We start from the raw sequence: 15,392 nt of genomic DNA on the forward strand, positions 1-15,392 counted from the left end.
CATATTGTATTATATAATTGTTTTTAAAGTAAATTAAGAGAATAAATGATAAGAAATATTCATTATAGGAGTGCCTGGCTGGTTCAGTCAGTAACGCATGTGACTTTTGATCTCAGGGTTATGAGTTCAAGCTCCACACTGGGTGCAGAAATTATTTTAAAAAGAACTAAGAAAAGAAATATTCATTATAATGTTTTCTATATAATTCCTTTACTAAGGCTCTTTTTTATGAAGTGATTTTGAATTACTGTCTGGACTCACTTGCTTTTAGCATGAAGAACTTTCTTTAGTATTGCTTATAAGTCAGTTCTGCTAGCACCAAACTGTCTCAGTTTTCTTTATCTGGGAATGACTCAATTTTACCTTCCCATTCTCCTTCTTCTCCTTTTTTTTTTTTTCTGTGAAAAGTTTTATTGTTTCCATTTGGTGCATGGCTTGGGAGAGGGTTGGGAGAGGCCTCAAGGCTCCAGGGTGGTTTAAAAGCTGCCTTGTGGCCTCAGGAAGAGGCTCAGGCATAAGTCCCCACACCACAGGGATGCCAGAGGGCCCCTCAAAGGCTGCTGGGCTTGAGCAGTTCGTAGTCATGCTTAAGTGTGAGCCTTTCAAACAGATACTTGCCTAGCCCCTCCTGGGGAGGTTAGAAAGCTTGTCGCCCATCTTCTTGATGAGTTTCACCTCCTCATCTAGGAAGTGGTTCTCCAGGAAGTCACAGAGATAGGGGTCTGAGTGGGCAGAACCCGGGGCATGCAGATCCAAAAGGGTCTGGTTCAGGTCTTCTTCAGAACAAGGGCTGCTTCCATGGCATCCAAGGTTTTACTCCACTCATCTGGGGATGGCCTCTGCACATTCTGGGCATGGCTGCGGTGCTGGTTTTGCATCTTCAAGGGACAGCTCAGTAGGCTCATTCTGCTTCAGCCAACTTGTGGAAGAGTGGCCCATGCCCTCCAGAGCTACATCTTTGCAGAAATAGAAGCCCAGAAAGAGGTAGGTGTAGGAGGCCGGTAGATCCATGCTGACCAGGTGGTTGACAGCAGCATCCACTTCTGCGGAATAATTCTGATGAATCTGAGAGTTCATATTTGATTGCTAATAAGGAGCTAAGCTCAGTACAGGGTGTTGGCTGGTCCCGGAGGCAGAGGGTAGCTGAGAAGATGGCTCTGAAGGTTGAGACTGAAAAAAATTTGGAGGGTGGTAGGAGGCTGGTAGAAGAGGCATGCCTGGGTCTATTCCATCCAAACCCCGTTGAAGCAAGAAACAGACCCAGAAGACTGTTGGGCACACAGCCTATCTCACCTTCATTTTTAAAACAGTTTTGCTAGATATACGATTTTTGGTTGACAGTTTCCCCCCACCCCTTGGCACTTCAAATATGTCATCCCATGGCCTTCTGGCCTCCACAGTTTCTAATGAGAAATTTGCTGTTAATCTTAATGGAGTTCCCTTGTATGTAACAAGTTGTTTTTCTCTTACTTTTAAGACTTGTCTTTCAGGATCTTTATTATGATTTGTCTTCATGTGGACCTCCTTGAGTTTATCTTACTTAGAGTTCTGTGAACTTTGATGGGTAGATAGTTTTTCATCAAATTGGCACGTTTTCAACCATTATTTCTTCAAATAGTTTTTTCTATTCCTCTCTTTCCCCTCTCCTTCTGGCACTCTCATCATGCATATGCTCACTTGCTTTATGTGTTGCACATTTCTCTCAGTTTCTGGTCAATTTTAATCATTATTTTTCTCTGTTCCTTGGATTGCATGACCTTTATTGATCTATCTGCAAATTTACCAATTCTTTCCACTTTAATTTCAAATCTGCTGTGAGCTCCTTTAATGACTTTTCATTTCAATCATTGTAACTGTTAACTCCAGAAGTTCCATTTGGCTGTTTTTAAAAATAAGTTTCATCTTTTTACCGATATTCTTAGTTTTATGAAATATTGTCATCATAGCTTACTTTACTTAAGTATGGTTCCCTTTTGTTGCTTGAAAATATAATGGCTGCTTTGAAGTCATTTGTTATTTGTGTGTGCGTGTGTATGCGTGTTAGATTGCTTTTAATTACTGACAGCTGGGGAGAGCTGGGGTCCCAAGTGGTGGTGATGTCCCTACCTCCTGGTCAGACCCTCAAGAATCAGGCTTGTACCCACAGGTCCTGAGCCCACACCAGCAGAGCCCCAGGGCTGTACTATGTCCCTAGGGATGAGACCCCATCAAGTGACCAGAGCGAGGCCTGGCCCCCAAGGGGTGAAGTCTTTTTCTATTAAATCTGACATCTGGGTCCTATCACAGGCATTTTCTATTGCTTGCATTTTTTCCTGTGAATGAGTCACAGTTTTCCGTTTCTTTGCCTCAAATTTTTTTGATGAAAAAACATGGATAACGTATTTAGCATGTTAATGTATTATAGTATGATAGGATGTTTTAGATAATATATTTTAGCAACTCCAACCTACATGGCTTATTGATGTTTTTTATTTCTTTTTTAAAAATTTTTTAATGTTTATTTATTTTTGAGAGAGAGAGAGAGAGCAAGCAATCAGGGGAGGGGCAGAAAGAGAGGGAGACACAGATCTGAAGCAAGCTCCAGGCTCTGAGCTGTCAGCAAAGAGTCCGATGCAGGGCTTGAACTCACGAACCGCAAGATCATGACCTGAGCTGAAGTCAGACGCTTAACTGACTGAGCCACCCTGGCACCCTTTGATGTTTATTTATTTATTCATTTGTTTAGAATCTTGCCTGGACTATTTTAGGAAAGTCCACTTCACCCACTCTATGCAGCCGGTGGTATTGTTACTCAGTGGGTGCAGCCTGGGGCATGCACACAGCCATCCTGAAATGATAGTGGTTTTATCACCTCTTTTTGACTGACTCTCTAATCTTTCTGTTAAGCTGTCTACCTCTGATGATATTACACCCAGCTATTACCCTCCACTAACTGCCAACTAATTGTTTTTGAGGCACTAAGTGCTCCTCCATCTGATCCAATTCCATTTAGGCTTATTTACAGGGATAGTTATTGAGGCCAGTCTTTGAACGTTGTTCTGGCACCAAGAAGGCACTTTTTATCTGTCTCTTTCCCTGTTCTCCCTGGTAAACTAACTAGCTTATAGTTTAGTTTGTTGCTCTCATGAAGGTACCAGCTTCCTCTTAATTAAGGAAGCCCCAGGATGTTGGCTACATTTGCCTGGAATTTAAGCTCTGTGATACATAGCTGTAGAGATGAGAACTCCTCATGGCCTGCCCTCCCTAAGTTAATACCGTATCTCTCAACCAGGAGCTGGGGAGAAAGTATCCCTGTATTCTTGACTGAATTGCCCAGAGTTGACATTCCATCGTGCTGAGTTGGAAGGGGAGACCAGAGGGAGGTTCAAATGTCACAGACTCTCCCTCTTTCTTACCAAGTTTTACTGTAACAGGGAGAAAACCAGCATGTCTGACTCCATGTTGCTTCTATTTCCCTTGCTAGTGTGATGGAAGCTTAGAAACTTCTGCTTTAGCCCTAGAGGTAGCCATGTTAATCAGCGAAGACATTTTGCTTACGGCTAAGATTTGGAAACACTGCTTTCTACCCAAAATCTACCTTACCTGAGGAGACAGGGAAGCACATACAGAAATGACTATGATATGCTTAACATTCACAGGAATGACATGACCAGATTCCTGTACACAAAGATCACTGACCAAGGACAAAGAAGTTACACAACCTTCTTCAGATATCTACAGACATCAGTCATCTTTGGACTCCAATTCCCTCTCAGTTCCCTCTTTTGCTAACAACATAAAAGAAGCTCAAATTTCCTGCCAAGGGGAGATGGTTCTTTAGGACAATGGTCTGCATCCCCTTGGTTTTCTGGCTTTCCAAATAAAGTCACTTTACTTACCCTAATATCTTGCCTCTAGATTATGGGTCTGTTATGTAGCGAGCAAAGCAAGCTTGGATTTGGTTACATTAGTAGATTTTCTTGAATAATCTGTTTCTTTATTTGCTTAGGTCCTTATCATAATGTCCAAAGATTCTAGATAGTTGCTTTAAAAATAATTTTTACCACTTATGCCTATCTCTCTGGGGAACATTTGCACAGAGTTCTTCTGCCACCATTTTGGAAGTAGCCACCCTTTCTGCTTTTTCTGCTTTTTCTACTAGACTAAGCTTCTAGCATTTGGATCTCAGGCTGCTTCAAGCAATCATTATACTCCTGGAGTGAGCCCTGGAAGGACTGAGGGAGAGGCACTCAGAGCCTGGGTGACGTATGTGAGCCCCCAGATCAGTCCTATGCTTGGGATCATCTGCATTTCACTGTCAGTTAAGCCAAAAAATTTCCTTCTTTCTTTAGCTACTTGGGAGTTGAGTTTTTTCACAGGTAACCAAGAGTTGTAACTAATATCCTGAATGTCAAGCTTTTAATAGTGTGTGAGTAAATGATTAGGAGTGTGGAAAGCTTGTTCAACCAAACTGGGATCAAGGGTCATTTTCAAGGGATCTTTCTGATAGCTCATCTTATCCTAATAATTTATGGCTTCTTAATGTTTAATGAAATACAGAGACATCATTTGTAGTGATTCTTTTTTTTTTTTAATTTTTTTTTTCAATGTTTATTTATTTTTGGGACAGAGAGAGACAGAGCATGAACGGGGGAGGGGCAGAGAGAGAGGGAGACACAGAATCGGAAACAGGCTCCAGGCTCTGAGCCATCAGCCCAGAGCCTGACGCGGGGCTCGAACTCACGGATCGCGAGATCGTGACCTGGCTGAAGTCGGACGCTTAACCGACTGCGCCACCCAGGCGCACCGTTTGTAGTGATTCTAATAGATGTTCCTCTTACTAAGAATTTTTAATATGTTCTCATATATCTGTCAGTATTTGTTGACGTCCAAAGCACTGGTTCCAAGGAAGCCTGAATGTTAACTGCTAACGCTGAGTTATAATATTAATAATAGCACAGAGGCCTGACCTTAATTATAGAAAGTTCTTATAAGTCAGGTAACCTCTCTTGTCCATTAGCTTATAGCTGACTCATTAAAATATTTCTTGTAAGTATACAGTTTTCCAAATATTGGAACCAGTTACAAACCTCTTTAACAAACTGTAAGCAGAAAAAGGAAAGATTACATATTGCTACTTGAGATGTGATGTAGAAAACCTAGGTAATCTAAGATTTCTATTTATTTGTCATGGTATGCCTTTGAAATATTAAAGGATGAGTCAACTTTGTTAGAAATATCGAAATGTCCAGAAAATTCAGGAAGAATTTACAGGTCAAGGCTGTAAGCAATTTTATCCTACCTCTCATGACAATATCCTTCACTAACTTCTTCCTCTGAGATGGATGGTTGTGGCCAAGTGTTGGGAGCAAGAATGACATGAGACATTATTGTAATCTTGGAATTTATCAAAACTTTGTTAAAGGGGGCCTTTCTCCTCCAGTGAGAACTACATAGCACCTTAACCTAATGTAAATTTCCACAATGGATGCCATTTGCCAATAAAGTCTCTGAAGATTCTGCAATTCAATGATCCCTGTCATGTTTAAAATATCTCTAGGGTCCCCAGAAGACCACAATTAGTGAGGACGTAGATTTTTGGAATCAAGGAGGCAGAGTGTGCAACAAAATGTATAGAGCCATTATAAAATCTCAGTAATTCCAATTAAATGGGAGAAGGGTATTATGAATTCATGACACTCCATTATTTTTACCATAGTGGAAGCTTTATGGCTGTCACTAAAGGAAAAGGGAAAAGTACTCTAGGATAAATTTGAATGAACAGATTTGATTTATTTCTAATTAACAGATTGTTTTAAATACTTTCAGCTTCTGAGCTACCTGAAAGTGGTATGCATCTTAGACAGCTTACTAGTACAAGCCAGCTGGAGCTTACTTTGCACTAATAATGGTCCTGCTCTTAGAACCATTATTCACAGAAATAGAAAATTAAAGGTCCACTGGTTTCTGGGACTTCATAAATCCTGAATTGGTGGGATCTGAATTCCACTAATTGTACTTAAGAAAATAATAGGCTTTGGTTGCAGACTTGTACTCTGATCTTATTCTGAGTGAGATCTTATGTGAGAAGGGGTTTTATTTCTACAGGCTTGGGGTAGATGACACTGCCTCAGAATATGGGTGACACTGTGGTTCTCAATCGACTGACCTACCACTTGCTAGAATGTTCGCATTTTGGGACCTCCATCTTCACTCTGCTGGCTCAGTAGTACATTTGATTTGGTTTTACAGAGATGAATTTCAAGGAAAACATCACCTAGACTTTACTTCAAATTACCCTGAGGTTCAATACATTCTACTGATGCCCCAAAATGCCATGCTCATAGTCTGCTGTTATGATACATGACTTGGAGAAGGTAAATGTCCTGTCAACTACAATCCCTCTCTATTATTTTTAAGGAGGGCTAGTTTCCATTATCAAAAGCAGATAAGGAATACCAGCACTCATTTGTCATTCAAAATGGAATGCTTACTTAGCTGGGAATGAATGAAAACCATCATGTGGTAGGTTTGTTTTTTTAATGCTGGCAATAAAGGCACAACTCAAGGTCAGGGAAAATTCAAACGTGGCTCTACTGGGTTGCTTATATTTTTTGGATAGGTGGGAGAGACAATTTTCCAATAGGAACCTGGGTTTTGAATACATTTTCCCCCCTAAAACAGAGATAAGGAAAAGAAACCTGACATTTTTTTCTCATCTTCTGACATGGTAATTAGTTATTATATTACCAACACACAGATTTTAGTTCCAGTTTTGTTTTTTTTTTTTTTTATTTTTTTTCCCAACGTTTATTTATTTTTGGGACAGAGAGAGACAGAGCATGAATGGGGGAGGGGCACAGAGAGAGGGAGACACAGAATCGGAAACAGGCTCCAGGCTCTGAGCCATCAGCCCAGAGCCTGACGCGGGGCTCGAACTCACGGACTGTGAGATCGTGACCTGGCCGAAGTGGGACGCTTAACTGACTGCGCCACCCAGGCGCCCCTAGTTCCATTTTAAATTAGTTGTTCCTTACCCACACTTTTACGCAGTTAATCCCACCTCACATGAAGGTCCGTGGCATGTGACAAACAGGCCATTTCATGAGTGAGTGAGTGTGCACAGACACCAAAAGGACCACCGGGCTTTTTTCTTCTCATGGGTTCTGGGTAAGAAATGCTAAAAGGACCAACTTGCCATTTAGGATTTCAAGCCGACACACGGTGAGATTTTTCTGCATGGCCATCTCCCAGGTACCTCTGAGTCAAAATAGGACCCAAATTAAACTCATCTCCCTCCTATGAAAACTGGTCACCCTTTTGCCTTTTCCATCTCTCCGAAGACCACCATCCATTAAGTAGGATGAACCATAACAAGGTCATCAATAGCTGAATATAGGCAATTTCAAACGGATCAGCCTTAATATCTGTTCAGGTCAGAAACCTGGGTGAAATACTTATCACTGCACTCTCCCAATTCAACTCTTACCACTAGCCAATCACGAGGACTGGTAAATACTACTTCTTGGGGAGGTTCTGAATCCGTCTTCAGGGCACCCACCATAGCCTACCTCATCAGCAACTGGTCTAGCGATTCCACCATCCACACTGCAATGAACTAGTGTGTCCTCTTTAAAAAAAAAATTTTTTTTAACGTTTATTTATTTTTTGGGGACAGAGAGAGACAGAGCATGAACGGGGGAGGGGCAGAGAGAGAGGGAGACACAGAATCAGAAACCGGCTCCAGGCTCTGAGCCATCAGCCCAGAGCCCGACGCGGGGCTCGAACTCACAGACCGGGAGATCGTGACCTGGCTGAAGTCGGACGCTTAACCGACTGCGCCACCCAGGCGCCCCTAGTGTGTCCTCTTTAAAACACAAGTCAGATCATGCCACTTCCAAGCTAGAGATCAGTCAATGGCTTTTCAGTGTCCTTAACACAAAGACCAGACAATACAACTGCTACTGGCCTCTTCATTCACTCTATGTTCTGGTTACTCTACCTTCTTTTATTATCCCAAACATGCTCCTTCCCAATTCAGGGCCTTTGAACATATTACTGTATCTGCTTAATACCCTCTTCTCTCTCATTGCCAACCAGGCCCTTGCCACCCAGTGATCCCCACTTCTCCGGTGTTCATGCCTCAGCATAAATGCAACGTCCCAAAAGAATCTTCTATGACCTTTCTCCGACCAGTGTGGAACCCCAGGTTACATAGATCCATGGGACTTCAGCATAGATCATACTTTCAATTACCTGTCCAGTGCCCTGCTAGGCTCAAACTCCAAGGGAGCAAGGCTATCGCTAACTTGCTCATTACCATATTGCCATCACTAACCCAAGGCCTAGTACTTAATGGGCACCAAGTAAATGTTTGCCAAAAGCACAAATCTGTCACAAATGTCAAGAGTGCAATTCATAAGTCAAAGCTGCCATCTTTGCTCCATGATAGACATCAGTGTTGATCTATCTTCGGTGAGGGGCACCTGGGTGGCTCAGATGATTAACCATCTGACTTCAGTTCAGGTCATGATCTCATAGTTCATGAGTTTGAGCCCCACCTTGGGTTCTGTGCTGACAGCTCTGAGCCTGCTTTGAATTCTGTGTCTCCCTCTCTCTGTTCCTAACCTACTTGCGCTCTGTCTCTTTCTCAAAAATAAACATTAAAAAAATTTTTGATATATCTTCAGTGATTTTTCTATTTAGGATTTTTAAAAAGGTAACAAAAGCATTCAATTAAAAAATTAAAAACTGAAAGCCTGATCCAGAACTCTGGGCCTTTTTTGAACTATTCCCTAGCATGGCTACATCTGGCAATAGTTATTGTTATAAGAGAAATAATAATAATCACAAAGACTCATAATACAAGACATGCTTTGGATGCTCTCAGTCCCTCAATCTTGTGGAAAGACAAGTTTTTTTTAAGTTTATTTATTTATTTTGAGGGAGAGAGAGAGAAAGAGAGACAGAAAGAGACAGACAGTGAGGAGACAGAGAATCCCTAGCAGGTTCTGCACAGTTAGCACAGAGCCCAATGTGGAGCTTGAACTCACGAACCGTCACAACATGACCTGAACGGAATCAAGAGTCGGACACTCAACCAACTGAGCCACCCAGGTGCCCCTGGAAAGACAACTTCTTGCACACAAGAACCCTTTCTCTATATCTTTAAGAGTAAGAAAATCAACTACAGAATCCAAGAGAAACACATTTTCAGCTTTAAGTAAAATGTTTAACACCAGTTAATTTCACCATGTTTGCAAGAGCAATTGTCTCCTGAGAACACCTTATTAAAGGCTCGTGTTCCTACCGGAAGAAAGAGTCTCTGAGCAGCACACGGTTTGAATAATTTCTTCCATTCCTGAGGGTTTCCAACCGAAAATGTGATGGGGTAGATTCGGTGCTCGAACTTCTTTGTATATGAGTCAGGCCACTGTCGTAACTAAAAAACAAGGAATACAAGAAGAGGATGATTAGGCCCCAGAGAAACAGAAAACATCTGAAGCTTCTGCATGTTCAAGTGGACACTATTCAGGCAACTTACACAGAAAATCTAACTTCACCACCACTATTAGTGCTCAGTGAATGAAAGACCATGGCTAGAACTAAAAAAAATAATAATGATAACATCCAGAGTTGGCAAGGGTGTTAGGAGGCTGGTACATAAATAACACAAGGGGAGTATAAATCTGAGTAAACTTCCAAGAGGGCACTTTGGAAACTGGCAGTAACCAACTTCAAAAGATAAAGGCACAAGACTTTCAACACAACCTACTTTGTAATAAAAAAAAAAAAAAAATCCTTGTGAACAAACTAAATGACCAATAAGTATGAACTGGGAAAATTAATTATGATAGAACTATACAATAGACTACTGTTAACAGTTAAAATTAGGTAGATCTATATTTTCTGGCATGGAAAAATGTTTATGATAGTTAGGTTTTAGAAAAAGCAAAATAAAAAAGAAATTTCATAATATAAGTTCTGTCTTGGAAAACATATGCATATATATTTTATATGGAGAGAAAAATCTCTACAGATGGACACTGAATTGTTACAAGTGGGCACCTGTGGAGGTGGTGGTGGTGATTTCATTTTTTAAGTTTATACTTCTGTGTTCTTTAGAACTTTTACAATGAGTATATATTATTTTCTTTGCATATGTTATTTCATTAATGGGCTTTAGTTTTCAGAGCAGTTTTATGTTTATAGAAAAACTAAGCAGGAAGCATAGAGTTCCCATCTACCCTTCCCCCTTTCCCTCTCTACCCCCCAGTTTCCATTTCTATTATCTACATCTTGCATTAGTGTGGCATATTGTTGCAATTGATGAACTCGTATCAATATGTTAGCAAGTAAAGTCCATAGCTTATCTTAGGGTTCACTCTTTGTGTTGTACATTCTATGGATTTTGACAAATGTATAATGGCAGGTATGTACCATTACAGAATAGTTTCAGCACCCTAAAAATCCCTTCACCATTCCCTCCCACTGAATTCCTACAACCACTGATTATTTTTTTTTAATGTTTATTTATTTTGTGAGACAGAGAGAGAGTGAGAGAGAGAGAGGAGCAGGGGAAGGGCAGAGAGAGGGAAAGAGAGAGAATTCCAAGCAGGCTCCGAGCTGTCAGCATGGAGCCCCAATGTGGGCCTCTAACTCACAAACCGTAAGATAGTGACCGGAGTCAGAATTGAGAGTCAGCTGCTCAACCGACTGAGCCACCCAGGCACCCCTACAACCACTGATTATTTTACTGTCTCTTAGCTCTTTGCCTTTTCCAGAATGGGATATAGTTGGAATCATACAGTATATAGCCTGTTCAGATTGGCTTCTTATACAGAGCAGTATGCATTTAAGTTTTCCCTATGTCTTTTTGTAGACTGATAGCTTATTTATTTTTTATTTTATTTTTTTTAATTTTTTAAACATTTATTTATTATTGAGAGACGAGAGACAGAGCATGAGCATGGGAGGGGCAGAGAGAGGAGGAGACACAGAATCCGAGGCAGGCTCCAGGCTCTAAGCTGTCAGCACAGAGCCCGACGCAGGGCTCGAACTCACAAACTGTGAGATCATGACCTGAGCTGAAGTCGGACGCTTAACCGACTGAAAAATCCAGGTGCCCCAATAGCTTATTTATTTTTTAGAGCAGAATAACGTTCCATTTTATGGATATACAATGGTTTGTTTCTACATTTACCCATAGAAAGACATCTTGCTTGCTTCCAATTTGGGGTGATTACAAATAAAGCTGCTGTAAACATTCATGTGCAGGTTTCTGTGTGGACAATTTTTCAATTAATCTAGGGAAAATGTCAAAGAGTCTGACTGCTGGATTGTATGGTCAGTCTCCATGTAGCTTTCTAAGAAATGGTCAAACTGCTTTCCAAAGTTGCTGTGCTGTCTTGTGTTCCCACCAGCAATGAGATTTTCTGTTGCTGTACCTCCTCGATAGCATTTAGTGTTGTGGATTTTAGCCATTCTGATAGGTGTGTAGGTATCTCGCTGTCTTCAGCTGCAGTTCCCCAAGGACATTTGATGTTGAGCATCCTTCCGTATGCTTATCTGCTTCCCCACTGACACCATAGTTCTACTTCTAAGAATTTTCTAAGGAAAAATTCCAAAAGTACATTCATATTTATTACAAGGTTGTTTATCATAATGTTGTCTGTGACAGTGAAAAGTTGGAAACAACCTAAATAACAATTTGGTTAAATAAGCTCTGGGGTTTGTCTACAGACAGAATATGATGCAGCAACTAATGACAACAATGTACAATGAGCGTTGGCAAGCTGTTGGTTGTACAAGGATCAAATCCAACCTGCTACCACAAGCACATAGCCAAGAATGATTTGATATTTTCAAATAGTTAAAAAAATAAAAACAAATGTAAAATTCTGCAACCTGTGAAAACGACATGAGATTTGAATTTCGGTGTCCATAAATAAAAGTTTTATTGGAACACTGCCACACCTAATTATTTACATATTTCTATGGCTGCTTTTACAATGAATATCAGAGCTGAGTAGCTACGAGACCACACAGCATGCAAAGCCTAAAAAAGTTGCCGTCTGGTACTTTACATAAGAAAGTAGCTAACCCCAGTTTCAGAAGAAGAAATTCAATAATATAAGACTCAGTGATATAAAAGGGAATGTAGGATACAATCTCATTTCTGATGTTTATATGAAAAGAAAACGAATATAAATAAATACATAAAAATTGCTCTCCCTGACCATTAATAGGAAGGTTGATTTTTTTCCTTTATAATTTTATGATTTTTTAATAATGTACATATAATGCTTATATGGTCACATAAAAATGTTTGAAGAGGGGCACCTGGATGGCTCAGTTGATTAGGTATCTGACTTCTGATTTCAGCTCAGGTCATGATCTCATGGTTCGTGAGTTCAAGCCCCATGTTGGGCTCCCTAGAACCTGCTTGTGATTCTCTCTCTCTGCCCCTCCTCAGCTCACACACACTGTGCACACACTCTCTCAAAATAAATAAACTTAAAAACGAATAACTTTGCAATTTTGAGATGGATATATGGGAGGGAAATCTCAGAATGAGAAAGAGGAAGAGTGATAAAGGATTTAATAACTGATTTATGAAGGCCACTGACCAATGAGAAGCCACAACCAGGCACAAATACCCAGCACAACTGCACTGACACATCAGAACGGACACCGGGCACAAACACTCAGCACAACTGTGCGACGGCACAACAGCCCAAAATCAGCCCTGGAAGGGGAATGGGAAGGTCCCATGGTCTGTTGCTTTCCTTGATTCCTTGATCTTTAGGATCCTCCCTTCTAGAAGGGTTTATCTACCTTTGCCAATCTATGTCTTTTAACTGGACTGTTCAGTCCTTTTACATTTAAATCAATGCATGTATTTGAACTCCAGCCACTGAAAGTTCCTGCTGACACGTATTCCCGTGGCAGAACCACATACCACACCCACAAAGAAGGCTGCCATCCCACTGGCCCTACCTATCACCAGAATGCAACGGTGGTTATCCCCACTTCCGGGTCCCACTTTTTCCTGACAGATGAGCCAAGCCTAAAGCACACGTCTGATTCGCGAGTTGCCTAGAGAGGCAAGGAAATCAACCAGCTGGCATTTTCAGCTTCTATATTGGGAGATGACAAGACCAAATGAAACTCCAAAATATTAAGTATCTATATTATACTTGGTAAATATCACCAGACATACTGGACTCACACAGCTTAAAAAATTATTTTTTAAAGTCTACTTAAATATAGAATTCACCCATAAAACAGCTTCTAGAGGAGTCATGATATCAACTGGCACTTTGTTTTGTGTTTTGCCCTAAGATATACGGCCCTGAGCTTCACTAGAAGTTATCACAAGAAACTGGATATTCCCACAATGCCTTGGTTTTGTAAGGGACACTTTAGAGGAGGAAGGCGTAACTTGCCCCTGCACACCGGCATCTCCTGTGGCTTCACACAGCCTAACTGCTGCTAATCTACTACTTCGGAGCTAACAAAGTGCCCAACATACTGGAGATACTCCAAAGAATCTTCGTGGAATGAAAGAATAAATAGATGATCTGAGTCAGCCTCACAAGTATGCTCTACAGTAAGATTCATTTGCCCTTTGATACAGGTGAAGAAATTGTGAGTGAGAGAAGTTCTGTAACTTACATAGGAGACAAGGATTTTTTTTAATCTAAACTGGCACCATAATCCTTGCATGGAAGAGAAAGGGATGAGGCCATATGCCCCGCCTGTCTTTTAGCACCCTAGTACAATTTCCTTTGTTAGTTGAGCTTCACTGGTCTGACAAAGACCTGAGGAAATGAGCCATCAAAGGAATAAAGTCATCAGAGCAATTCAAATGATTTTTCAAATTCAATGATTTTCCCATGCAAGTCAGTTCCTAATTGATAATGTGCCCATTACTATGGCTCATGGCAAATTACCCCCCAACTTAGCAGTGTAAAACAACCATTTATTATGTTCACAGATTCCACGGCTCAGGTGTTCGGACAAGGCACAGAAGGATGGCTTACACTGCTGTATGATGTCTGTGGCCTCGGCTAGGAACTTTAAAGGCTGGAGGCTAGAATCTGAAATCTGGTCCACTCACATGCCTGGCAGTGGAGGCTAGCTACGTGCTGGGGACCTCAGCTCCTCTCTGAGCAGGTCTCTCCACACGAGCCCTCTGTATGGACTAGTTTGGGCTTCCCCACATGTTGGCCAGGTTCCTGGGGCAGGTAACCCAAGAAAGAGTGAGGCAGAAGCTGTATCCTTTCCATGCCCTAGCCTCAAATGTCACCTGAATATTACATTAGCATACTCTCTTTTATACATACATACATATGTAAGACATAAGTAGATGTGTAGGCATTAGCTATTATCTTATAACAAGTTATCCCCAAAACTTAGTAGCTCAAAACCACAAAAACGTATTCTCTCATGTAGTTTCTTAGAGTCAAAATTCTGTAAGCTGGGCTGTTCTGGCTTGGGTGGCTCATGAGAGTGCAGTCTAAGTTGTGACTGGGGCTACAGTCATCTGAAGGCTTCATGGGGCGGGACCTTCCATTTCCAAGCTCACTCGTGTGTTACAAGCAGCTTTCAATCCTTATCATGTCAACCTCTACAAGGGCTGCTCTGACATGAAAGTGGCTTACCCCACGGCAAGTGACCCAAGGGGAAAGTGAATGTGACCAAGATAGAAAGCGCAGTGCCTTTTAAAACCTAATTTCAGGGGCCCCGAGTGGCTCAGTTGGTTAAGTGTCCGACTTCGGCTCAGGTCATAATCTCACTGTTTGTGGGTTTGAGCCCTGCGTCGGGCTGTGTGCGGACAGCTCAGAGCCTGGAGCCTGCTTTGGACTCTGTGTCTCCCTCGCTCTGTGCCCCACCCCCACTGATGCTCTGTCTCTCTCTGTCTCAAAAATAAACATTAAAAATTTATTAAAAAAATAAATTAAATGAATAAATAAATAAATGAATGAATGAATAAATAAATAAATAAATAAATAAGTAAATAAATAAATCCTAACTTCAGAACTGATGTTGTGTCGCATCCTCCCTATGCTGCTGGTCACAGAGGCCAATCCTGGGTCAGTGAAGGAGGGAAGTACAGGAGGATGTGAGTAACACAAGGTGGGGGTGCTGGGGCTTCTCTGGAAAACACGGTGTGCTCCATATACATAATTGTACATACACGCATCTTCCTTCCCCTCATCTTTTTTAAGTTCAAGTCTAGTTTGTTCTGCTCTGTCTCATGTCCCAGCCTCTAGCACACAGTGGGTACTCAAGAAATACTTGTTAGATGGATATTGTGTAAGACATTGCTAGAGTTTGCCCACAGCTAGTTTATCCTCCCTTCCTGCACACTGAGCACTTCTCAGCCCCTTGCCGCTGGGTGAGCCTCG

At 41.3% G+C, this 15,392-nt stretch overlaps 1 protein-coding gene across 1 annotated transcript in view; it reads right to left on the reverse strand.

Moving 5' to 3' along the window:
- The window catches only part of GXYLT2 (glucoside xylosyltransferase 2), a gene marked incomplete at its 5' end in the record, with an annotated part of 94,781 nt that overhangs the window by 55,386 nt on the left and 24,003 nt on the right, over positions 1 to 15,392 (reverse strand). The window contains one exon of the mRNA XM_040492167.1: positions 9,290 to 9,421. Coding sequence (XP_040348101.1) covers positions 9,290 to 9,421 — 132 coding nt within the window. The remainder of the gene's footprint in view (positions 1 to 9,289; positions 9,422 to 15,392) is intronic.

Source organism: Herpailurus yagouaroundi, unplaced genomic scaffold, assembly GCF_014898765.1.
Source record: "Herpailurus yagouaroundi ecotype Mexico unplaced genomic scaffold, PumYag 183, whole genome shotgun sequence".
Lineage (NCBI taxonomy): Eukaryota > Metazoa > Chordata > Mammalia > Carnivora > Felidae > Herpailurus > Herpailurus yagouaroundi.